Raw genomic sequence first — 26,185 nt, 5'->3', positions numbered from 1 at the left:
TGGATCGATCAGCCACCAGCATCTGCACTTGAGCAGCCAAATTTGCTACAATAGTAGCCAGATCAGCCCCCTCGGGGGAAGCAGCAGCCACTTGGTCCCCCACCAAGGCCTGAGGAAACTTGCAATCCTGAGAATCCATGCCCCAGTAGTGTTAGGAAAAAAGGAGTACTGCCCCTTTAAGATTGCGGCGAGTGTAGCCCACCGCACCCACTGAATACACCGACCCCCACAGGGACAAGAAACTGGGCAAGGAATACAGGAAAAAAGGGAAGATAAAAACCTGGAGAGATCACACAGGCTACTGCCACCGATCGCTGTCCCAGAGCAAAAGGAAGTGATGCAAGACTGACCGCCCCTATGAAGCCTATGCAAGGCTACACAAACATGGCCGCTCGGCTGAGGATTCCTTGGGCAAATAGAAAATGGCGCCGACATGTGGCCTGATCGATCGCCGCCAAAATGGCGGCGTTTGGCGCCAAAACGCTGTGCATTACCACACAGGACCGGCCACCATGATTTTTGCCGCAAAAAAATGGCGGGTCGCCGCAGCGATCGCCGCACAGCATGCCCAAAATCTGACTGCTTCATGCTAACACCCAGCAGAGCGGGAGAGCCCCCCCTTCACAGCCCACACACAGGCAGCAAGTCCACACAGGAACTGACAGGGAGCACAGCAGCCACACAGACATGCAGGGTCACACAGTCCCAGACTGACACCCAAATAGACAAGTCCCCACATAGAGTTACACTTACCAGTCCGGATGGCGTGGGGAGCCTGCTCTAGCGACCAAACCGCTGCACTGAGGACAGGGAGTGTCGCAGCCGTGACGCAGTGGAACTGCGGTGCGAAACCGCAATGGCGTCCAATGAGGTAGCCACCTCACCGATAGCATCCCTGCAGCGAACAGGGATGGGTCGTTCAATGTGCCAGGGCAAAACCAAAGCTGAACGCTCGATGGCAGGCTGGGAAGCCCCTGGCCCTGAGCCCTGGGATCCAGGGTGGCCAGACTGAGACCCAGCTCCGCACGATCATCTTCATCAGAAGAAGCTAACTAACGCTGAAAATAAACAGCTAGGTAAAGGAAAGAGAAAAAACTCCAAATAAAATAAAAAAGAGAAAAGAAGCTGAGACTAAGAGCCCCAGCACAGGAACAGCCCAACCTACTCCTGACCTAGGCATTAGAAACTGAGTTGGAAATGCAGGAAGCAGGGAGGTATTGACTGAGGGGACCACCCCCTGGGGGTGGGATATGCTAAAAGCTTTGATATTAATATATTCTGTTGCCTAGCTACTCCTACGGAGCAAAGGTCAATAACCCCATTAGTGACGAATATGAAGAGGCGGCGACTGTCGGAGGACGTAAGAGAAAGCCAGTCTTTTCTTCTAGGTGGAAGACAGTACACTTACCCCCAGTGATCTCCTTGACCAAATAGATGATCACCTTCGACATTTATGTTTCTTTCTGGGTGTTGAGCTGACCAGCATTTAACCCTTTCTCTGCCACTGACATTTGGCAAACGTTGGCAAGGGGGGGACGTTGGCAGCGGGGGGAATGCAGGAATGTGTGTAAATTTGAGAATCTGCCTATGTAGTAGTGTAAAGCAGACAGCAATCGTGTCAGCTGACTATGGACAGATCTGATAGACTGCCATACATAACAACAGCAGGTTGAAATGGCAGGGTCTGCCAGGGCAAAGATAGCCTTTATCTACTGGATCTTTAAACACAAAATTATGCTCTATGGGGTGCATTGAGGGTCTTTTTAAGGTAGAAAATGGCCGAATCCCCACAGGAACTGCCCATTTCCGAAGAAACCTTCTTCATCCAGATATTGTTGGGTGACATTTTAACCAGTATAGTACAAAACTTGTATTCATAAACTATCAATTACTGTATATGCAGCTATCTTTAGGCGATTAGACACTGGCAAACACTTTCTACGGCCCTTAGAGCATACTCAGTTAAACCTGCTCACCCTGTAAAACTCCTGGGTTTTAGCAACAATAAGGAGTAATTGAAGACACAGAGGGGAGAGGTCTGTGTCCTGTACTGTGTTCCAAGAAAAGGAACTTACATGTAAATCAAAATTTTTACTATCTTAATCGTACAGTATAGGGCAAAGGATTTGTATTCATAGACCATGGGATGTACCTAAACAATAAGCTAAAGGGTGGGCAAAGAAGTTCGCATCAGCTAAGGAGGAACCCACACCTAGTATAACTTAGAGATCATGTGAAAAATGTTGTGAGGCAAGAGGTTTCTGTAAGAGAATGGATAAAGCATAGGTTACTTTAGGCTAGGTTATGGTCAATAATTTATCAAGTAATTCTCCAAATTGGTGCTCACCATCAAAAGGCAAGCAGAGAAGACATGTTTTACAAGCAGGTCCAGTAGACCAAGCTTTTAGCCACAAAATCCTGTGCATATGCACAGAGATAAAGGACATTCCAGAGGCTTGGCAATTTACATTCTCTAATGCTGAGGGCATCAGCTGTAATTGTCCTCAAAACAGGTTCCTGGTCACTGTTAATTTGTTTTGTCCAAACAGCAATAGTCTTGCAACAGACATGGCAGCAATTGCAGGCTGAAGGCTGGGCCTGCAAGAGCAAATATGGCCTTTAAGAGGGCTTCAAAACACCTAGCAACAGAATCCTTAAAAGGGGGAATATACTCAAAAGGAAGTGAAATGGCAGGATCCTCCCAAATCATCTAGCTGTAAAATAGCATATTTTGCTGTGCACTTTGGATTATGATATTAAAAGCCAAATCGGTGCCCAACATACAGGGAAACCATTGTCTTACCTTATCCACGATGCTGGGCCTACTTGAGGTCCAAGCTTTGCTCATTGTAAGAAGCATTCAGTCAAAGTGGTCTATAGGGTCTGGGAACCATAGATATAGACCACAGCCCTGGACTTGTACAGCACCCTGCTACCTACTCCACACGTTACACTACGTATTACGTGCGCACAAAGTAAATATTACAGGCCGACCACATACAGAGGAGTCCAGGTACAGTCCCCAAGGTACACACCAAGAGTAACTGACCTGGAACCTGCTAGATAGTTCAGGGCAAATAAGCAATCAGATCTAGAAAGGAAACATCAAAGATCAAAATGGTTGCTGATGTGGCAGATATATGTGGTCTCTCAGTGGGTGGGCTTAAAGGCCAAACGGCCTCATATATGCATTCCTTTGTAAACATGTTGCTGTGCTTAGAGCGAACTCCTAGTACAAGCGAGCATACTTGCGATTTGGAGCTTTCTGATCATGTGACCACTGTGCATGCCAATCACAGCAGTCACATGATCAGAATACTACCTGCTGCCTCCTGGCATTTAGAACCTGTTAAGGGGCCAGGAGGCAGCTGCAGGAAGGTGCTAAAAAGACAAATACTCCTCCAGGGGAGAACGGGTCCATTACTTAAGGTTACTAGCAAAAAACTGGAGTGGGTTGAAGATGTTCTAGGGGAAGCCCTAGCAGATTTTTCGTCAGTGTCCAATCATTTTAAGGTAGTTATATATAACCCATGGTCTATGAATACAAGTTCTGTGTCCTGTACTGTACGATTAAAATATATATTTATTTATTTTAACATGATATAAAAGTGGCTTTCCAATCCCCTTGGAGTTCAGCTTTAAATAATGTAACAGTCTAATACTTGTTACACACTCCAACCACAGATGGCCCTGAAAAACCCTAGTTAAAATAGTTTGTAAATCAGGCTTAGTTATTGTTAAAAACAAGTAAATACTGTATAATGTATATTTATATATTTTAGCTGAATGATTTATCTCAAGGTAAACTTCACCAAAGTTATACAAACTATTGTCATGGAAAAAATGCACCTACATTCTTTGCTGCCTGAGCTAACATTTAGAATGTCCCCATTCCACTCATTTAACCCAGCCATAAGCTCCCCCTTATGGTTATCATAGTTTTGCTAAAATGGACACAGTGAAAACAGCTTTACAAATTTCATGAGCTGTTTTACAGATGTCCATACTGGCAGTAAATTTACTGACAGTTTGTAAAAATCAGTGATTTTTACAGCTGTCAGAAAATGTCCATTAGAGAAATTTTATGTTAGTAAAAATCAGTCCTTTATTTCAGGCAGGTTAGTGTAAGAAAGGATCCCTTGACAGCTTGATGCAGCACCAGAAGCCACTTATCCAGGCAGAGTTTGGAGCCAGTTGGGATTACTTTTAAATAGAAGCAGGCTGGAGCCGGTGATGAAAGGAGCAGGTGGCCACATTTGCCAATCCTGCTTCTCTAGTTCTGGCTACGGAGTGATCACAACTGTGCTCCGCCTGCCGCCTTTCTGCATAGACAGTTAGTTGGAACCAAGTGCTTTTCTGGTGGCAACAGCTCCTGAAGTGTGCCCCACAGCTATACTACACTCTCCTCCTGAGTAACCTATACTGCTCTTCTGCAACTGAATTTCCTATTAGGTATTGTCAAGGAGAAGATTTGGTGGTAGGAGTAGAGCACTGTATTGGGGGAGGGGGTGATTTGGGGGAAAAGGGGGCACTCTTGTACTCTGAACGCAGCGCACCCCTAAACCCTGCATTTTGTAGGCAGAGCACCCCTGAACTCTGTAGGCAGAGCACCCCTGAACCCTGCACTCTGTAGGTAGAGCACCCCTGAACCCTGCACTCTGTATGCAGTGCACCCCTGAAACCTGCACTCTGTACTTTTTAATGCCCCTTTAAGAGCCTCCCACTGTTAGTGGAGGAGGTGATACTGCTGCCTCCTAAATATGTTTTTTTCCCGGCTGAATGGAAATTTTGCATTGAAATACTGTGTCACAATCATAAGTCAAGCATTTGGCCTCTGCGCAGCCCATTAAGCTCAGCAGGCAAGTTTGACAGGTGATGCTGCCTCTGAAACTCGATACGTCGATACGATACGTCGAGTTAAAATTGCCCTGCCACACTATGAAAGTAAGCATCGAGGCCATGGCAATGTATAGTCACCCAAGCAACTGCTATGTTCATTTAGAGGTAGGTGGCTAGGGAGCGGTTCTGTTTAACCACTTCATCCTCATAAGGTTTACCCCCCTTGATGACCAGGCAATTTTTGGTGATACGGCACTGCGTTATTTTAACTGACAATTGCACGGACTTGTGATGCTGTACCCAACTAAAATTGATGTCCTTTTTTCCCTCACAAATAGAGCTTTCTATTGGTGGTATTTGATCACCTCTGTTTTTATTTTTTGCTATATAAACAAAAAAATATCGACAAATTTGAAAAAAAAAAAAAAATATATATATATATATATTTACAGTATATTTTTTACTTTCTGCTATATAACACATCCAATAAAAAAATGTAAAAAAATCAAATTTCTTCATCAATTTAGGCCAATATGTATTCTGCTACATATTTTTGATAAAAAAATATCCCAATAAGTGTATATTGATTGGTTTGCTCTAAAGTTATAGCGTCTACAAACTATAGGATATTTTTATGGAATTTTTATTTATTTTACTAGCAGTGGCAGCGATCAGTGATTTTGCGACATTGCGGTGGACAAATTGGACACCTCCTGACACTTTTTTGGGGACCAGTGACACTAATACAGTGATCAGTGCTAGTGCTAAAAAAATACACCGTCACTGTACTAATGACACTGGCAAGGAAGGGGTTAACATCAGGGGCAATCAAAGGGTTAAGTGTGCTCCTAGGGAGTGCTTTCTAACTGTGTGGGGGTGGCTTAACTGGAGGAAGACAGAGATCCAATTTTTTTTGCAGAAACACAAGATCTCCATCTTCCTTTTTGACAGAACGGCGGTCTGCCTTCTTTACATAGGCAACTGCCTCTCCTGTGAACGATCGGTGGGTCCTGACGGAAATCATGTCCAATCACAGCGGGAGCGGGTCGCCGGTGGTAAGCGCGCGTGCCACAGACCCTGTGCAAGAAATCACGTACAGGTACGTGATTTCGCACAGGAGGGCCGGTCTGCCACAATATATCTGCGTGGTGGTTAATCATCCTCTTTTAGGCCACTCTCTCTATTAGACACAATCTGGTCATGTCCATTGCTCTCTTTGGCATGCATAACAGAACTTGTTTTTCAACTGTATCCTAGCAGGGTGCTGGATAATCTGTCATGCTGTGTTGACTGCTTGACTTTTTAAATGTAAACCAGGCCAATTACCTGTTATGGGTAGTGTCAGTGTTTACAGATTGTGTTTATACAGTTTAAATATCAATTGTTTTAATTTCAAATAGTAGTTCTGTCATTTTTCTAGGTTGTCAGTAAAAAATGTGCTCTGTCCGTAAATTTTCCACGTTCTGTCAGTAAACAAAGTTGCGGGAGGTTGGCAACCCTCCAAAAGGCAGCTCTGAACCTTTTCTAAAAGGCACCTCTAGAAGTCATCACATATAAATAAAAAACACCTCGAAAGTGACAAAGATTGCGCAATTTATACTTTTATATAAGGCAAGCAGCAATGCTCACCTCTTGCTAAGGATTTTCACAGCATATTCCTTCTTGCTCTGGCGATGGCGACATTTCCTGCACACAGAGAAACTCCCAGACCCCAGAGCTGGCTCCTGCAGATCCATTTCATACTGCTGGAAGAATGGAGAGTCCTGGGGGTGAAAACAGAATTATTAAGTCTTACAAGAACAATAAAGGGCACTTTCACAGTAAGAGGGGGAAAGAGGGGGAGGGGGGGTGAAAGAATGTTAATTCCAATCAATAACAAAATAATTCAAGTAATTGAATGTACTGCATATACATTGTATACATTTACCTTCATAGCACTCAGCGATAGCGTGGGGCTTGCAGGCTTGTCAGCAGATGGGGCAGGCATGTCTGTCATTGCTGCATTTACACCAAACAGAACAGACGGAGCTACAAAAGAGTAACCCTAAAATATACAAAGCAAAGTTAGGAGATGGAGCAAACAGTTGTGCTGACAGAAAACAACTTTTTTCTTTGCTGAAAAACAGATAGTATACGCTATTTAGGGTAGTTATTCTGAGGTTTTAAAGATTAAGGGCCCTCTAGTTCCTCTTGTTTTGAATTGTATTGTAACTGTATTGTCTTCCCTCACATTGTAAAGCGCTGCGCAAACTGTTGGTGCTATATAAATCGTGTATAATAATAATTAACTAAACACCCCCCTCTGGGTTAACTATGTAAATTGCAGGGGTTTTAACAAACTATGTTGCAGATTCATACCTTTTGTTATTCTCAATAAATCATTGTTTTTGTGTCCATGTGGAAAGTATATCTAATGGGGAGTGGTTTCATGATTATAAATCAGCTACTGCACCTACAGGGCTCTAATGCGGAAATGTGCAGAGTCTGCATCCCTTTAGACGCGATATTCTATTGGGAGTATCTCACAAAAATTAAATGTTTTCGTTGCAGGAGATGCCCGAAATCTGACTTGTATCTTAGTGTAGACTTCTGGGAAAATCAGTGAGCCAATCACACAAACAGGAAATTATGTTTGGGGGGGGGGGGGGGAACAGAACACCTCCAGGTTGCCATATTGCATTGCATTTTACAGAAAATTACAGAGCTGCAGATTGAAAAGGAAAGGTAATTTTTAATAACATTCAATTACAATATGACTTAAGTTGCAATTGTATATACTATAATATATATTTTTTATATTTGCCTTTTTTTTCCCCCCACCCTCACCCCTAACTTAACCTCCCTGGCTGTACCATTATTTTGCATGTAATTCTTAAGGATGAGCACCCCAAACCAACTATTTACATAATATATATATATATATATATATATATATATATACATACACCTATACATATATTTTATATATATATATATATATATATATATAAGTATACATATATTTTATATATATATATATATATATATATATATACACACATATATACACACACACACACGTATGTATATATATATATATATATATATATAAAAACAATAAGTGTATATACTGTATATACACACAGTAAAACTGCAGGCAAGGGCACTGGGGGGCAAACTAATGTCAATTTATTTTTTTTAGTCATGTAATCCAATAGGATTACAATATATCAGTATGTTTGACTATTTGAATTTGCCGCCGGTTCCAGCCCCCTGCGACGCGACACGACGCTCGCAGTAGACGGAAGCCGGGGCACAGAGCATCAGGCGGAAGATACGGCGGCCGTATGCTGCTGGAATACATCTCGGGATCCTGAGGACAAGGTAAGTAAACTCTTCCAGGATCCAACACCCAAGTGTGGCTCTGGGTTACCGCTAATGGCACTGAAATTCCACCCCGAGCCACACTCTGGAATACCGCCAAGGAGGTTAAAGTATCTCCATAACAGCATACCTATTTTGCAAATACAATACAAACACAATCGGACTGTAATTAAACCCAGAGATATACAGTATCTCACATAAGTGAGTACACCCCTCACATTTTTTGTAAATATTTTATTATATTTCATGTGACAACACTGAAGAAATTACACTTTGCTACAATGTAAAGTAGTGAGTGTACAGCTTGTATAACAGTGTAAATTTGCTGTCCCCTTAAAATAATGCAATACAGCCATTAGTGTCTAAACCGCTGGCAAAAAAAAGTGAGTACACCCCTAAGTAAAACCGTCCAAATTGGGCCCAATTAGCCATTTTTCCTCTGTGGTGTCATATGACTCGTTAGTGTTATAATGTCTCAGGTGTGGATGGGCAGCAGGTGTATTAAATTTGGTATTATCGCTCTTACTCTCTAATACTGGTCACTGGAAGTTCAACATGGCACCTCATGGCAAAGAACTTTCTGAGGATCTGAAAAAATTAAATTGTTGCTCTACATAAAGATGGCCTAGACCTGGGCTTCCCAAACTTTTTTGGACCGAGACCCACTTCTGAATACAGTTATTTTTCAGGACCCACTTGCTTGTAATTGAATATTGTAAAGTGCTACAGAATTTGTTGGCGCTATATAAATGCAAATAATAATAATTTAATGCATATTTTAAAGGGAGGAGGATGTTAAATTAAAAATATCAAATTTACTACTATTTTATTATGATCAAATACCACCAAAAGAAAGCTATAGTTGTGGGAAAATAATGACATCAATTTTATTTAGGTACAGCATCGCACGACCGCACAATTGTCAGTTAAAGTAACGCAGTGCCGAATCGCAAAAAAGGGCCTGGTCATTAAGGGGCAAATCCTTCCTATCCAGAAGTGGTTAAACCTGCAGGGGGACCAGTGTTTTTAATTTGTAAATTACATCACTACTGCTTTAGGCCTGGTTCAAATGTATGCGAGTTGGCGGCCCACATTTGCAGAGGCATAGCAGCCCACTGATTTGAATGGGCTGCTATGCCCTCGTTTTCCGCCGATAAAAGGTGCATGCAACATTTAAAAAAATGCAGTGGCCTTGAAATCCATCCTGCTTTTGTACCATGCGACTTACCTGCAGTTCCTGCACTGGCAAGCTTTCTGTGTTTTTATATACTTGGGCCCAGCATTTAAAAACACAGTTTGCGTGTGCAAAAACTGCAGGTAAGTTGCATGGTGCAAAAGCAGGATGGATTTCAAGGCCACTGCGTTTTTTTAATTCTGCACGCACCTTTTTTCTGAGGAAAATGCAGGCATAGCAGACCATTCGAATAAATGGTCTGCTATGCCTGTGCAAATGTGGGCGCCAACCTGCATACATGTGAACCAGGCCTAAAATAAGCCATCAAGCAGTGTCTGGTGGCCCATGCTGCTCTCTAAAAAAAAAAAATAAAATATAAAGCCACAGCCTGTACTGGTCAGGGTTTTTAAACTCAGTCTCTACCTATGTGAATTGGGAAGCCAATGGAAGAGAAAGACCTACCTGGTGAATGGTCCTGGCCAGCTCAGCTCCGATCTGATGCACTCTGATAATGGCTCCACTGTGCAGTCCGACTCCTACCCCGAGGTGCCACCTCCCGTACAGAACACAGCACGCATGACAAGGGGTGGGGTCAAAGCGTCAATGGAGCTCAAGGCCCTGTCTGCTCCTTGTAGCACAGTGTGCCACCGATGCCGGCCCGGCTGTCACTGTCTGCATAGACCGGGAACTCCTGGCCTAGACTATAAGAAGATTGCAAAGACCCTGAAACTGAGCTGCAGCATGGTGGCCACGACCATACAGCGGTGTAACAGGACAGGTTCCACTTAGAACAGGCCTGGCCATGGTCGACCAAAGAAGTTGAGTGCACATGCTCAGCATCATAGCTAGAGGTTGTCTTTGGGAAGTAAACGTATGAGTGCTGCCAGCATTGCTACAAAGGTTGAAGGAGTGGGGAGTCAGCCTGTCAGTGCTCAGACCATACACCGCACACTGCATCAAATTGGTCTGCATGGCTGTCATCCCAGAAGGAAGACTCTTCTAAAGATGATGCAAAAAAAAAGCCCACAAGCAGTTTGGTGCAGACAAGTAGACGAAGGACATGGATTACTGGAACCATGTCCTGTGGTCTGATGAGACCAAGATAAACTTATGTGGTTCAGATGGTGTCAAGTGTGTGTGGCGGCAACCAGGTGAGGAGTACATAGACAAGTGTGTCATGCCTGCAGTCAAGCATGGTGGTGGGAGTGTCATGGTCCGGGGCTGCATGAGTGCTGCCGACACTGGGGAGCTATAGTTCATTGAGGAAACCATGAATGCCAACATGTACTGTGACATACTGAAGCAGAGCATGATCCCCTCCCTTAAGAGACTGGGCTGCAGGGCAGTATTCCAACATGATAACAACCCCAAACACCTCCAAGACAACCACTGCCTTGCTAAAGAAGCTGAGGGTAAAGGTGATGGACTGGCCAAGCATATCTCCAGACCTAAATCACATTGAGCATCTGTGGGGCCTCCTCAAACAGAAAGTGGAGGAGCGCAAGGTATCTAACATCCACCAGCTCCGAGATGTTGTCATGGAGGAGTGGAAGAGGGCTCCAGTGGCAACCTGTGAGACTCTGATGAACTCCATGCCCAAGAGTGTTAAGGCAGTGCTGGAAAATAATGGTTGGCACACAAAATATTGACACTTTGGGCCCAATTTGGACATTTTCACTTAGGGGTGTACTCACTTTTGTTGCCAGTGGTTTAGACATTAATGGCTGTGTTGCGTTATTTTGCGGCAACACTTTCATAAAGACCCGAGAAGCAGAGGCAAGACCAAAAGATAATGCCACAAACTGATAATGCTCCTCTCCCACGGCAAAGCGGAGGAAGCGCTGGAGACCAACACATATTGGAATGTGAAGGTAAGCGTCCTTGACGTCGATGGAGGCAAGAAAATCCCCCTGATGCAGGGATGTCATTACTGTGCGAACGGACTCCATTCTAAACTTTTGCACCCACACAAAGCAGTTTAGTGCCTTGAGGTCCAGAATTAAACGCACCTTGCCTTCCTTCTTGGGGACTGTAAACAGGTTTGAGTAAAACCCCTGAAAACGTTCTGAAGTCAGAACCATGACCATTACCCGTAAAGTAAAAGGTCTTGCACCGCCTCAAAAGGAGCCTGTAAGTGGACCAGGGACATACGAATGACGGAAAGAAGAACCTTACCAGAATGTAAGAATGAAACTCGATCTTGTAGCCGGACGAATGAACTTGTGAACCCACTTTTTTTTAAACCAGGGGAGTCCACTGGTTTGGGAAACAGCAAAAAAGTCCCCCCTCCCCAGATACGGGTGAGGGCGCAACTTCCTGCTGAAGGGGCATTGTCCACAGGTCTGGAGAAGCCCGCACCTGATTTGCCAGACCTAGTTCGCTTGGATCCTGTAGAGGAGGCCTAGAAGGGCTCTGATCCCTTGCCAGTCGACACTGAGGGATGAAACAACTTCTTATGAGCCAAGAAGGAGGACCCACATCTACAACGAGGGTCCTGGCCCTTAGTAGCCTGTGGAAGAAAGGTACTCTTCCCCCTGTGAAACCTTTAATCATGACATCCAGGGTAGCACCAAACAGGCGATCTCCTTGAAAGGAAAGATCAGTCAAGGCCTTTTTAGAAGTCTGGTCCGCAGACCAGCATTTGAGCCAAAAGACACGCCGAAGGACTACTGTCGAAACAGAGCCGAGCCACTAAGGGAGCCACATTCAAAGAGGCATCACAGATAAACTGCAGCCCCTGGACCAGGGGGAGAACCCAGGGGAAACCAGAAAAAGGGGAACCCAGGGGTCCAACCGTCCCAAGAAGGAGGCCATGTCCACCCCAAAACCTTTCAGGGGGAGAGGAGGGACAGCTACTCACCATACCAGGAACCAGACCGGCACTGCTCCAGACAGAACCCCTCGCCATCAAAATGGGGAGCTGTCGGACAGGAGGAACGCTGCAACTCAGGCCGAAACCAGGTCGTATGTAAACTCGTGTGGCGTTTAACTCGAAGGCCAGCCCCCTTCTGGTGGGGCTCTGTCGCGGCTGACCTAGCGTGGAGCTGAGTTCTGCACGCGCTCGCTGGCCAGACTAGGGTGACCACTGGATCCAGATTATCCAGCCTGTTGCCCAGTCTGGCAGTTGATTGTAGATATCACAGGAAAAAAACAGGAGAAAAAATTCTATCTAAAATGAAAGAATTGACAGGACCAGAGATCCCAGCAAGGAACTAGGTCCTTACTCCTGACTAGGCAGAAATAAACTGAGTACCTATAGCAGAGAAAGGGAGTATACCCCCTAGGACTGCCCATAGGCGTAGCCAGACTTTTATTCTGCCTAGTGTCCTGCTCCTGTAGGGGGCAGTATAACCCAATGGTTAAGAAGATCAGGAGCTGTGTCCGTCAATGAACGAAAGAGAAAAAACATTTTATATAAGTAATATGACACAAAATAAGCATTGTGCTTGAAAGTGTTGGTGCAATAACTTGCTAATAAAGTGATAGCACTGCAAGGTTGTTTTTTTCCCTGGATTTGGGCTTTAACCCTTTCACTCACATATGGTGGATACTGTTCTTTTAATAATTTGCAACCAAAATAACTGGAAATATGTAAATATGGTCATAGCTACATAGATGGGTGAAAGGCACGAGGAAGTGTGCTCCACAATGCGTTTGGCACAATTCACAAAACCCATTATTCATAAAGCAGCAGCATGAAAGTTGTTATTCTCACACAGAGGGTTATTCATAGGAGGAATCTATGTTGGAAGAGTAAAAAGGACAACATTGGCATACATTTTTAAAAATTCTGAATGTGTAGAACTAGAATTGAGCAGACCTTGAATATACGTGCCCCAGAAGGTGGAGTTGCTGCTGGAGAGTACACAGGGTCTAAACTTGTAAATTCATCTGAAAAATTACTGACATCTGTTTCGCTGCGTATAGAGGGGCGGAATGGAGGATTAACTTTCCGCAGAGCCAGAGCTTCCCAGTCCAGACCCTATATTATAGAAAAAAAAAAGGTTACAGACCATGCTTCACACAAGAATGAGCCCCTAAAGGTAGTAAAACATTGGACGGTGTCTCCTCACCCTAAAGAATGGGTGTTCCTTAATTTGGAAAGCACCCTCTGCTCCAAGTCGTTTTTTTGGATCCTTGCGGAGCAACTTTTGAAGAAGATCTCGAGCCTCCAAACTTAAAGATGAGGAATACGAGGGCTCCATCTTCAGGATCCGTCTGTGATAAACATAGTTCTCATGTCATGCAGTATTGTTACCCATTCTTCACTCTTTTACTTTCAAGAGAAAATACACGTATCCATATTTTCCGAAATCTACCAAACCCTTCCTTAAAGTGTTACTAAACCCAGTAATATAAAAAATGTTCATCAGCCCCCCCGCACTGCCCATGGCTTATAAAAGATTATAAATAATCTTTTTACATTAAAATACTGCAGCTAAATAGCTTGTTAACTGATCTGTATACTGCGGTCACATGACACTCTGCAGGGTCCAGAGTGTTCATGTAGGAGGAGATTTCACTGCCTCTTGAAATCCTCTATAGCCTGTGTCCTCATGCTTTTATGAGAGGCGGATCATCCATCAGTCCAGATGTGACTTCCCACCAACTGTGTTCTTTTTTAGTTACTGGACATGGAGGAGGGAGGGACTCGGTTGTCATTTAGGATCTGTGTACACGCCCACATGTGTGATGTTAATACCATGTGACCTGAATAGCTCAGCTCAAACCAGGAAGCTTTCTTTCCAGCAAATAAGACCAAATTGAGCATGTGCAGCTGAACTACAATCAATGTGTCTTATCTGAACTTGTCCAGAGTGAATGTGCAGGAGGGGGAGGATCTGAGCATACAGGATCACACAGCCATTTTACACAATGCGGAGAATTATTCACTTAACCACTTAAGCCCCGGAGGATTTGGCTGCTAAAGGACCAGGGGTTTTTTTGCGATTTTTTACTGCGTGACTTTAACGGACAATTGCGCGGTCGTGCGACGCTGTACCTAAACGAATTTGACGTCCTTTTTTTCCCACAAACAGAGCTTTCTTTTGGTGGTATTTGATCACCTGTGCGATTTTTTGATCACGCGCTATAAACAAAAAAAGAGCGTAAATTTTGCAAAAATAACAATATTTTTCACATTTTTTTATATGAAATTCCCCAAAAAAAAAAGTAAAAATCAAAATTTTTTAACATTTTTCGGCCAATTTGTTTTATGCTACCTATGTTTGGTAAAAAAAATCGCAAAAAGCGTATTTTGATTGGTTTGCGCAAAAGTTATCGCGTTTACTAACAAAGGGAAAGATTTTTGTCATTTTTGGTGTTTTTTTTTTAACGCGTAATGGCGGCGATCTGCGATTTTTTTTTCGGTACTGCGACATTGCGGCGGACAGATCGGACCCTTGACTGACATTTTTGACACTTTTGGGGTTACCAGTGACATTACTGCAGTAATCAGTGCTATACATATGCACTGTTACTGCAAAAATGACACTGGCAGGGAAGGGGTTAACTTTATTGGACAGGGAGGGGTTAAGTGTGTCCTAGGGGCGTGATTCTAACTGTGTAGGGACATTCCTATTGGTGTAAAAGCAAAGATCAACCGTTCTACATAGTAGAACGGACAGATCTTCACTTTTACACAGGGAGAACTGACAGGCAGCTTGTTTACACAAGCTGCTCTGTCTTTCTCCCTTCACAGGAGCGATCGCAGTGTGACTGGCGGACATCGAGTCCGCCGGTCACACGCACTGACTTGCCTGTGAACGAGCCGCGGCGGGCGCGCGCCCGCCCGCGATAGGCTCGCAAGTCAGTGACAGGCGAGTGACGTACCGATACGTCACTCTGCCTGGCCGGGGCTGACCGCCGCAGTATATAGTCGTGCGGCGGTCGGCAACCGGTTAAGTTACACAGTGAGTATAACAAGCATACTATTCTGCATCTACAGGGAGATTTTACTGTTGTGGGTTTAGTAACACTTTAATAAACTCTTCCTCATCACACCCTTATTATTTTCTTACTGATTTAATTCACTCACTTAGACACTTCATTCTGTGAGTTCTTTTCCCCCTCCAGTGTGAATGGAGATGCTCCTGTTAGCAGTTCATAAATGAGGATTCCCAGACTCCACCAGTCCACTGACTGCATTATAACAGACAAAATATAATTATAACACACTCATTCCAGAGAATATAGCTTTTTTATGAGATGATGTTTGTACTGACTCACCTTGCCGTGACCTCCCTGCCCTCTGATTATTTCTGGTGCCATATATTCAGTTGTGCCACAGAAAGAATATGTGCGTTCACACTGCACAAAAAAAAAACAAAAAAAAACCAACATTACATATAATGAAAAAAACATTTACACAATGAATAAGGAATTCATTCATGATGGTAATATTTGAGTGCGTTTTCTTACAAGAGTGAACTTGCAGTACATTACTCAGTGTTGTGTAAAATCTGTATTGGTATTTTGCAGTACTGAATAAACTGCCAACATTTAAAGTGAATTTCAGCATTTTAAATTGAACGTGAGTCATAGGTCTGCCTTATTCTTGCATATATTTAAATGAGAAGAGAAAGGGCTCATGACTCCCATATTCTGCTGAATTAATACACAGTATGAAGGGCAGCATCTGCCGGCTGTTGTTCATGAGATAGAGGACACAGGTTTGCTTGTGAGCAGTGACATGGACTATGACCGTTTAATAGTAAATCAGCATCTTCTGGTGTTTGGGACTTTTACAGCTATCTGATTCTTGACCCTTCACTTTTGTGGAATGCCTAATTTTCTTGATTTATTTTTCTTCTGCAGTTTACATATGTAAATGATGTGCTCTCCTTTAGCTGGCCTCAATAATTTTCTGCTACATAAGACCACAATATAAATGAATCTAAAGACTTTATTCATGTGACTATGGTATTCCTGTTTACATATATGTAACATATAGAGCTCTTTTGTGAATGTAAGTGCAAGATCTAAAACCAATGAATTCTCACCTCTTCAGCCATGAATTCCTTGCTCAAGCCAAAGTCTGTAAGAACCACATGACCATCACTGTCCAATAGGATGTTCTCCAGCTTAATGTCTCGGTATACAATACCCAACTGAAGAGGAGAAGTGTAGAGTAAGAACATACCCTGTCATTATACCAGCCATATAGCACCATGTATAGAGAGGAAATCACATGAACTGCAGTAAAGGTATCCCAGCATAAAGCAGGGTAGACATGATCTCACCTTGTGTAGGTGTTCAATAGCCAGAATAACCTCTCCAGAATAAAAGCATACAGCGTCTTCCGAGAAGTTATCCCGCTGATAGAGATGAGTAAAAAGTTCTCCTCCACTAACATAGTCTATAAGGATACAAGGAGAGAATATGTCACAAATTTATGTTCTACCATTGCTGCCATGCCAAAATTATATTTTACGCATTGGCATTACTAAGATTAGGCTACTGGGCTTTCGTGTTTCTTGCTAGTAAAAAAACTATAGCCACTATGCACTAGTATACAGAGTTATGGCTCTACACAAAGCTCTTGAAAATAAACAAGTTACCGAATACTTAGACTTGTTAAAAGTACTACGTAGTGCTGGGAGTTGTTGTATGTATGGATGGCATCTTTACAGGAGTAACATGGCATCACCCTCGTGCTGTGCAGTATGGGCTTCATTTTTCTTATATGAACTAGGTACATATACAAATTGCTATGGTCAGGGAAGCTTCTGATGGCCCTGTCTCACAGGGTCTGAGCCAGCACATGAATAAAATAAAGAGATACTTTACACTTACCAAAGTAAGAATGCATATTCTATACCTGGCCAATCCCTAAGGAAGCAGCAAATTACTGTGGTGGCTGCCGCTACTACAGTGATCCTTGCTATCCTCCAGGTCCTGTGCCGAGTGAGCGACCCCCTGTGGCTACTATGTGCAGAAGGGTAGCTGCTCAGTACATAGTGAACATGGGGTAACTCTCTCTGCATGGGTGGCATACAGAGATTGCTTTGTCATTTTATCCATGAATACAAGGCGTTATCTGATTGGATGAGGAGAACATGACATAAGCGCACCGCCTCACCAATCAGAGATCGCTTTGCTTTCATTGTGGAAACTGCAAGGCATTTTCTCTAACGGCTCTCATGCTGAGTGGGTGATACCCTGTGATCACTATGCAGCAGAGCAGCTGCTTGACACAAGACCAAGAAGAAAGGGATTAGTCAGGTATGAAATATACATACATACATACATCGGTCCAAGCTGGACATGTAACTATGCAGCAAAAAAAAAACATACCTGGAATTCAGATTTATTGATTCTGTGCAAAGAGTTTTAACGTCTAATTCATATTTATCAACCACATTTTTTACTATTTGGCAATAATGGAGTATTATTATTAATCTTTATGTATAAAGCACCAAAATTATTATCCTGGTGCAGCAATATTCTTTTACCTACTTAAAAGACCGTGACCCAGATGCTATTATGGTGCATTAAATCAAAAAACTGCTGGTGTATTATGTACAAAAGACCATCAACAATAATCTCAGTACACTGATGTGTTTCATATTTCAATTTAATTTTAGTTAGAGAAAGAATGAGTCAGCACTATAATTCACTGCTTCTGCAAAACTAGGTCAAGGATCTGATATTTCACAAACCTTCAAATGTGGCTACCCGACTATGGATTGAACTGATCTTTTGGAATTAGGTGGAAGTTTCCGGCCCCCACCCCCTCCCTTCTCCTGCAGCCTTCTGGGACACGTCACGCATGCGCAGTGAGCAGCAGGCTGTGAAGCCGCAAGCAGTCACAGCCAGCTTCCCACAGTAAGTATACCGGGGGGGACCGAAGCCCAGTGAAAAAAACGGTCGTGTGAGGACAGTGCTGGATCCTGGGACAGATGAGTGTCCTATTATTAGAAGTCAGCAGCTACAGTTTTTGTAGCTGCTGATTTTTAATTTTTCAAAAGATAACTAAACAACTGCTTTAATTGAACAAGCTGAAGTTAGAAGCTGTTTGGCTTCAATGCACACATGCACCAGATTTTTCACTGTCCATTTTTAGTAAATCAACCCCTTTGAGTCTTTTGGGTGCTACGCAACATGTTGCATTGTACATCCTAAATATAGGTGTAACATATAACATGTTGTTAAAGATGGATATAGCCTTTAATATCTGAAACTTTAAACAAACGGTCACTATTTTCGCAGATGCAGACTCCCAGTTGTATCATGACATGCATCACCCTTCCATGTGCCCCTTGCTGCAAAGGCTAGTTTTAGGTGGGGGGTAGTGGCCATTGGTTTGTCCTGTTGGAATACTTGTCAGAGGATGCACTGGACATGTTTGCTGTCATTGTGCTATATGCTGGGTGTCCAGTGTGCCCCTGTGCCTTTAAGGAGGGGTTGGCTTCCTCCAGGCTCACCTGCCCTCTGCCTATTCATTTTAATGCATGTGCTTCTACTACGGAGGCTCTCAAAATTTAGAGTTAGGACTGCAGGTAATACTGGGGTGCCGTGAAATGGCTCTGCAGCTTACGCATGCATTGCAAATGTGTGCCAAATATACCCCTGTTTTTAACGCATACTGTTAGACAGGATAATTTGGTTGGTTGCAGGCTGGACGGTAATTTGAGCTGGGAATTTTGCGTCACCCTTTAATTTTCTCCTTGGTGCAAAGGCCTGTTATAGGTGGGGGCAGTGGCGATTTGTTTTTTTTCTCTGTTGTGTCATGTTTGCATACTACATTGACTTAACACATAAAAATAATAAATACCTGACAGTTATATACATTTACTTTTTATAGGTTTATCTCTACTATAGTTGTTTAAAAAAAGGGTAGTGTCGCGCTCAAACATAAAAGTGCTTGTGCAGATAATTAAACCTTAATTCAAAAATTCATGATTGGTGACAATGAATAAATCAATCAATCTGTGCTCAACATTATAAAGTGCAAACAGTCCATATGCAGCATCAAACAGTCCACATCTCTTTGGTGTCACACAAATTAGCAGAGACTTGATGTGAGTGCAGATTAACCTTCACCTCCACACTTCACCCAGTGATCTAGTAAGGTACTCCTTACCGGAAATATATGACCCCTTAATTATAGGGGGTCACATAGGCAATATCTCCACTCAGTACACAATCCTCAGCTCCTCTGTTACACAGTGGGTAATCCAGCATCAAGCCCTTATAGCATAGCTCGGATCAGGTGGCAAACATGGGTGGAACAAAAAGAGACTCTCATGGTGCAGTACATCTAAACATATCGCTTTATTTAAAAAGTATTGCACTTACTCGAATCACCATAAAACAATCGCCTTTCTCATAAAAAACATCCAGCGGGGTTGTGAGCACTGCCGATCGCACAGCGCTCCTCTAACCCGGGTTAAGGGGTCATATATTTCCGGTAAGGAGTACCTTACTAGATCACTGGGTGAAGTGTGGAGGTGAAGGTTAATCTGCACTAACATCAAGTCTCTGCTAATTTGTGTGACACCAAAGAGATGTGGACTGTTTGATGCTGCATATGGACTGTTTGCACTTTATAATGTTGAGCACAGATTGATAGATTTTTTGATTGTCACCAATCATGAATTTTTGAATTAAGGTTTAATTATCTGCACAAGCACTTTTATGTTTGAGCGCGACACTACCCTTCTTTTAAACAATTGTTCAGCACCTTGCTTTTTTTGTTGCCGCTCACTACAAGGAAGCAATTCCTTTAAATTAATATTTATTAAATATTTATTAATATCTATATTATATTAATATATATATTCACATAATTTTTATGTTTTTATGTTTATATTCATTGATTATATATATATACATGGTTGAACCACTTGCGCGGTTTTTTGGTTGCACCAAACCCCTTTTTCTGTTATCTCTACTATAATCCACAATGGCATTCATGGTTCGGATTGTTTTGTGTGAAATTCACCTATTCCTCTGTACAAGAGATCTGATAGTAAGCCTCCTACCAATATCAAAAGATGTTAAATAAGTATATATGTGTGACTGTCTCTTTCTGAAAGAGAAGGTTGAGCTCTTCAAATCCTGAATTTAGGGATCTAATTGTTATTAGGGTGGAAAGATCCTTAACTCTCTAACAACGAGAAAGCATTAGTGATTCTAAGCATACTGTTTCCATTACCTACCCAGTATAAGGTGGAGTTTAGCATCTGTCTGGAAGGCATAGTGAAGGTTCACAAGAAAAGGACTCTGTCTCACATGCTCTAGCACAGTGCGTTCAGTCCGTGTGTGCTCTGCAGTTTTCTCTTTTTGAACCAGAGCTGCCTTACGCAGTACCTTCATGGCATAGAGACGATTTGCATCTGAGCCAGTCACTTTACGAACAAGGAAAACTTTACCATATGCTGCAAGAGTTCAAAAAATATTACAAATGTCAGATGAGGCAAGAAAAAAATGGCAACAGCAAAACAAGGGAAGCATTCATTCTTTCAGAATTACTTGTCAGGCTCACAGAATTTAAAACATAACACCAGCATAGGAGCTTCCTAATGCCCTGATCTGGAGTAGATAGGGTATATTTCAATACCCTGAAGCGCCATGTCTAACAGTACACTTGGGGAGCCATTTATAATAAATTCTGTTCTAAACATTCGCACAGTTGTCACGAATAATAACTGTAATGCAGTATTCTGCATTTTCCTCAAATTCCTTAATCAGGAAACGACTGAAATATGGCCACTAGCAGGAGCTGAATATTATGGACAGTAAAGATATTACACAAGTTATTTCGATTATTTGTGACAGCTGTGCAAATGTTTGAGACATCTGCACAGAGTAGGTTTTTATAATTATACCCCATAGACATGAGACAAACAAAGTCCAAATTAAGCTAGATGTGGAGAAATACACAAGCCGGCATTCTCAGGTAAACAACGAAATTGGATTTTCCTGGTCTTTAACTTCACGGAGGTCTCAGGGGTACTTGCATAGTGTAAGAACATGCATGTGAGAGATATAGGTGACACGTTTATGCAGCTGCCATTTAGCATTTACCGAAAAACTGCCTACAGTATCTCATAAAATGAGTACACCCCTCACATTTTTGTAAATATGTTAATAAAACTTTTCATGTGACAACACTGAAGAAGTGACACTTTGCTACAATGTAAAGTAGTGAGTGTACAGCTTGTATAACAGTGTAAATTTGCTGTCCCCTCAAAATAATTCAACACACTAATGCCATTAATGTCTAAAGCGCTGGCAACAAAAGTGGGTACACCTCAAAGTGAAAGTGTCCAATTTGGGCCCAATTAGACATTTTTCCGCCCTGGCATCATGTGACTCGTTAGTGTTACAAGGTCTCAGGTGTGAATGGGGAGCAGGTGTGTTAAATTTAGTGTTATCGCTCTCACTCTCTCATACTGGTCACTGGAAGTTCAACATGGCACCTCATGGCAAAGGACTCTCTGAGGATCTGAAAAAAAGAATTGTTTCTCTACATAAAAATGGCCAAGGCTATAAGAAGATTGCCAAGACCCAGAAACTAAGTTGCAGCACTTTGGCCAAGACAATACAGCGGTTTAACAGGACTGGTTTTACTCAGAACAGGCCTGGCCATGGTTGACCAAAGAAGCTGAATGCAGGTGCTCAGCGTCATATCCAGAGGTTGTCTTTGGGAAATAGACGTATGAGTGCTGCCAGAGGTTGAAGGGGTGGGGGGTCAGCCTGTCAGTGCTCAGACCATACGCCGCACACTGCATCAAATTTGTCCACATGGATGTCGTCTCAGAAGGAAGCCTCTCCTAAAGATGATGCACAAGAAAGCCTGCAGGTTGCTGAAGACAAGTAGACAAAGGACATAGATTACTGGAACCATGTCCTGTAGTCTAAAAAGACCAAAATAAAATTGCTTGGTACAGATGTTGTCAAGCATGTGTGCTGGCAACCTGGGGAGGAGTACAAAATCAAGTGTGTCTTGCCTACAGTCAAGCATGGTGGTGGGAGTGTCATGGTCTGGGGCTGCATAAGTGCTGCTGGCACTGGGGAGCTACAGTTCATTGAGGAACCATGAATTCCAACATAACATCCCCAAACACACCTCCAAGATGACCACTGCCTTGCTAAAGAAGCTAAGGGTAAAGGTGATGGACTGACCAAGCGTTTCCCTAGACCTAACCCTACTGAGCATCTGTGGGGCATCCTCAAATGGAAGATGGAGGAGCACAAGGTCTCTAACATCCACTAGCTCCGTGATGTCATCATGGAGGAGTGAAAGAGGACTCCTGTAGCAACCTGTGAAGCTCTGGTGAACTCCATGCCCAAGAGGGTTAGGGCAGTGCTGGAAAATAATGGTGGCCACACAAAATATTGACACTTTGGGCCCAATTTGGACATTTTGACTTAGGGGTGTACTCACTTTTGTTGCCAGCGGTTTAGACAATAATGGCTGAGTGCTGAGTCATTTTGAGGGAACCCCAAATTTACACTGTTATACAAGCTGTACACTCACTACTTTACATTGTAGCAAAGTGTCATTTCTTCAGTGTTATCACATGAAAAGATATAATAAAATATTTACAAAAATGTGAGGGGTGTACTCACTTTTGTGAGATACTGTATACAGATAAGGGGCACCAATAGATAAAAAAAAACAGTTAAATAATGCCCTTGTTAAAGGTGGAGGTCATTTACATACCCCTGAAGAGTGTCTGAAAATCTTCCAGAGATCGCATTGTTCTGTCCTGCCTTGTTGCTAGGACGTTGTTAAGAGACTCCTAGCTTCTTTTACTGCTCACCTCCTCTATCACAGGAGTGAGCTCTCAAATGTTGAGCTCAGAGTTACTGCGTCAGGGGAGAAAAAGCGCATGTGAGGGGGTTTGATGGTGGAGGTGAATGGTAAGAGGTGTGTAAATGGCCAACACCTATACCAACGACATTATTTAACTTCGGTCAAAGTTTGTTTTTATCTACAGGTACCCCTTACCTGCATAGGCAGTTTTTTGGTAAAGGTGAACCAACCCTTTAACCACTTGCCTACTGGGCACTTTTACCCCCTTCCCGCCCAGGCCAATTTTCAGCTTTCAGCACTGTCACATTTTGAATGACAATTGCACGGTCATTCAACACTGTACCCAAACAAAGATTGTAATCATTTTTTTCACACAAAAAGAGCTTTCTTTTGCTAAATAAACGAATAAAGATCGGACATTTTGAAAAAAAAAAAACAAACAAAACAAAACAAAAACTTTTCATAGTTTGGTATAAAATTTTGCAAACAGGTGATTTTTCTACTTCATTGATGTGCGCTGATGAGGTTGCACTGATAGGTGGCACTGATGGGCACTGGTAGGCAGCACTGATAGGTGACACTGATGGGGAGGCACTGGTGGGCGCTGATTGGCAGACTAATGGGCACTGATTGGCAGCACTGGTGGGCACTGATTGGCAGCACTGGTGGGCACTGTTGGGACTGCATTGATATTCAGCACACTGATAATCAGTGTACATCTCCCTTTTACACAAGCCGGATATCAACTCTCTACTCCTCTCCTTACACTGTCAGCGTGAGGAAAGGAGTGCTTGGACACAGCTGATCACATAGGAATGAGCGGCCGATTGGCTCTTTACCATAATCTGTGATCAGCAGTGTCCGGAGTACACTGTGATCACAAAATGCACTGCCCACACGCCACCGGCACCCCTGCTGTAGCCGTCATTTGGCTATAGCGCGGTTGGCCATGGGTAATCAAACACACCAGATTTAATTAACAGGACAGACCACAAATGATGTGCAAATGTGTAACACTCCCAACAGAACTTATTTTATGAAGTTTGGGAAGGAGGCAGAAATTATCACCTATCAAGTTTTTATTGCTGTCTGAAACTGGCAGGAAAATCTTCCCTACCCCAGCAACACTGTGATTGATTTACTAAAGTCAAAATGACTATGCACTTTACAAAGTGCAAGTGCAGTTGCTGTAGAGCTTAGTAAATGAGATAAAGCTTCACCCAAGAATACCCAATCACGAGCCAGGAAAATAAAGCATTTTTGCTTGCACATGATTGGATGATGGAAGTTGGCAGAGCTTCCCCTCATTTTCTAAGCTCTGGAGCAACTGCACTTGCAGAGTGCACAGTCTATTTGCCTTTAGTAAATTACCCTCAATAAAACAACCAAGACTCTGCTGAGAGCCAAACTTTCTGTTTCTGCTCTCTGGACTTTTCATATATTCCTATGGAGAAAGCACTATAAGCAGGTTGTGTCACTTCTTACCTCCAGTTCCTAAAATCTTCAGCAGTTCAAAGTCTGCCATTCCAACTTTGTCTTCATGTCCTGTCAGATTTACTACTGCATGAGAAAACAGACATCAATTATTTATCTAAAAAACAAACATACATAAAAAGCAGTTTTTCCGCTTGTTCCTCATTTACTATAGATTATTCAAAGTCTTATGCCAAATCAGTAAAATAAAATTCCTAATACTATACGTTACTACCCGTGTTTTAACTAGGTCAAGAAAAACACCAATGCCAGCAACATTCGTAACAAGTAAACGTAGCAAAACAATCAGTTGCTAGAACACAATCTGTGTATCTTAATTAATGGTGAAATATTAGAAGCAAGTATTTCTAAACACAAATCTGTAGCAATGGTTGGAAAAAAGCCCTATAAAGTTTTTCATTATTCCAAAGCCTAAGGCTTGAAAGAACATTTCTGTTTGTACCGATAGAAAAAAAAAATATTACACAACTGCCACAAATCTATTCATTGAATAGCAATACTTTTTATGATTCTAACTTTTTAACCACTTAAGCCCCGGAAGATTTTACCCCCTTCCTGACCAGGGCCTATTTTGCGATTCGGCACTGCGTGATTTTAACAGACAATTGCACGGTCGTGCGACACTGTACCTAAACAAATTTGACGTCCTTTTTTTCCCACAAACAGAGCTTTCTTTTGGTTGTATTTGATCACCTGTGCGATTTTTTGATCATGCGCTATAAATAAAAAAAGAGCATCAATTTTGCAAAAATAACAATATTTTTCACATTTTTTAATATGAAATTCCCCAAAGAAAAAAATGTAAAAATCAAAATTTTTTAACATTTTCGGCCAATTTGTTTTATGCTACATATGTTTGGTAAAAAAAAAAAAAAAAATCGCAAAAAGCGTATTTTGATTGGTTTGCGCAAAAGTTATCGCGTTTACTAACAAAGGGAAAGATTTTTGTCATTTTTGTTGTTTTTTTTTTTTAACGCGCAATGGCAGCGATCTGCGATTTTTTTTGCGGTACTGCGACATTGCGACGGACAGATCGGACCCTTTACTGACATTTTTGACACTTTTGGGGTTACCAGTGACATTTCTACAGTAATCAGTGCTATACATATGCACTGTTACTGTAAAATTACACTGGCAGTGAAGGGGTTAACTTTTTTTGAGAGGGAGGGGCTATGTGTGTCCCTAGGGGCGTGATTGTAACTGTGATTGGCTGTGGCTTGAGGTCTATGAACAGTGATCAACGGTCCTACATAGTAGAACCGTATGATCATCATTCATACACAGGGGAGAATGACAGGCGGCTTGTTTACATTAGCCGACTGCCTTTCTCCCTCTGCACCAACGATCGCCGAGTGACATCGGGTCCGCTCGCTCCCTAGACCCTCACAGGCTAGCGACGTAGTACTACGTCGCTCTGCCTGTGAGGGGCTGACCGCCGTAGTAAATAGTCGTGCGGCGGTCGGCAAGTGATTAAAGAGGAACTTTGATCATTTTTGAAAAAAAAAATAAAAGTCTGGTGCTACAAATACCAGTCCAGGACTGTCTTTACC

At 42.6% G+C, this 26,185-nt stretch overlaps 1 protein-coding gene across 2 annotated transcripts in view; it reads right to left on the bottom strand.

Moving 5' to 3' along the window:
* Nucleotides 1-26,185, bottom strand: part of LOC309565812 (ribosomal protein S6 kinase alpha-4-like) — a 91,222-nt gene that overhangs the window by 41,705 nt on the left and 23,332 nt on the right. Inside the window, exons 2-11 of one of the 2 annotated variants that reach the window (XM_082270817.1) lie at nucleotides 24,627-24,701; nucleotides 20,539-20,757; nucleotides 16,618-16,733; nucleotides 16,378-16,485; nucleotides 15,605-15,685; nucleotides 15,414-15,517; nucleotides 13,450-13,594; nucleotides 13,197-13,358; nucleotides 6,767-6,883; nucleotides 6,469-6,602 (exon numbers count right to left, since the gene is read on the bottom strand). In XM_082270817.1, the coding sequence (XP_082126943.1) occupies nucleotides 6,469-6,602; nucleotides 6,767-6,883; nucleotides 13,197-13,358; nucleotides 13,450-13,594; nucleotides 15,414-15,517; nucleotides 15,605-15,685; nucleotides 16,378-16,485; nucleotides 16,618-16,733; nucleotides 20,539-20,757; nucleotides 24,627-24,701 (1,261 nt within the window). The remainder of the gene's footprint in view (nucleotides 1-6,468; nucleotides 6,603-6,766; nucleotides 6,884-13,196; nucleotides 13,359-13,449; nucleotides 13,595-15,413; nucleotides 15,518-15,604; nucleotides 15,686-16,377; nucleotides 16,486-16,617; nucleotides 16,734-20,538; nucleotides 20,758-24,626; nucleotides 24,702-26,185) is intronic. The other variant, XM_082270818.1, reaches the window with a different exon arrangement.

Source organism: Pelophylax lessonae (assembly GCF_965119305.1).
Source record: "Pelophylax lessonae genome assembly, chromosome: 10".
Lineage (NCBI taxonomy): Eukaryota > Metazoa > Chordata > Amphibia > Anura > Ranidae > Pelophylax > Pelophylax lessonae.
The sequence above is the reverse complement of the archived record's forward strand: the minus strand, read 5'-3'. Positions and strand labels throughout refer to the sequence as shown.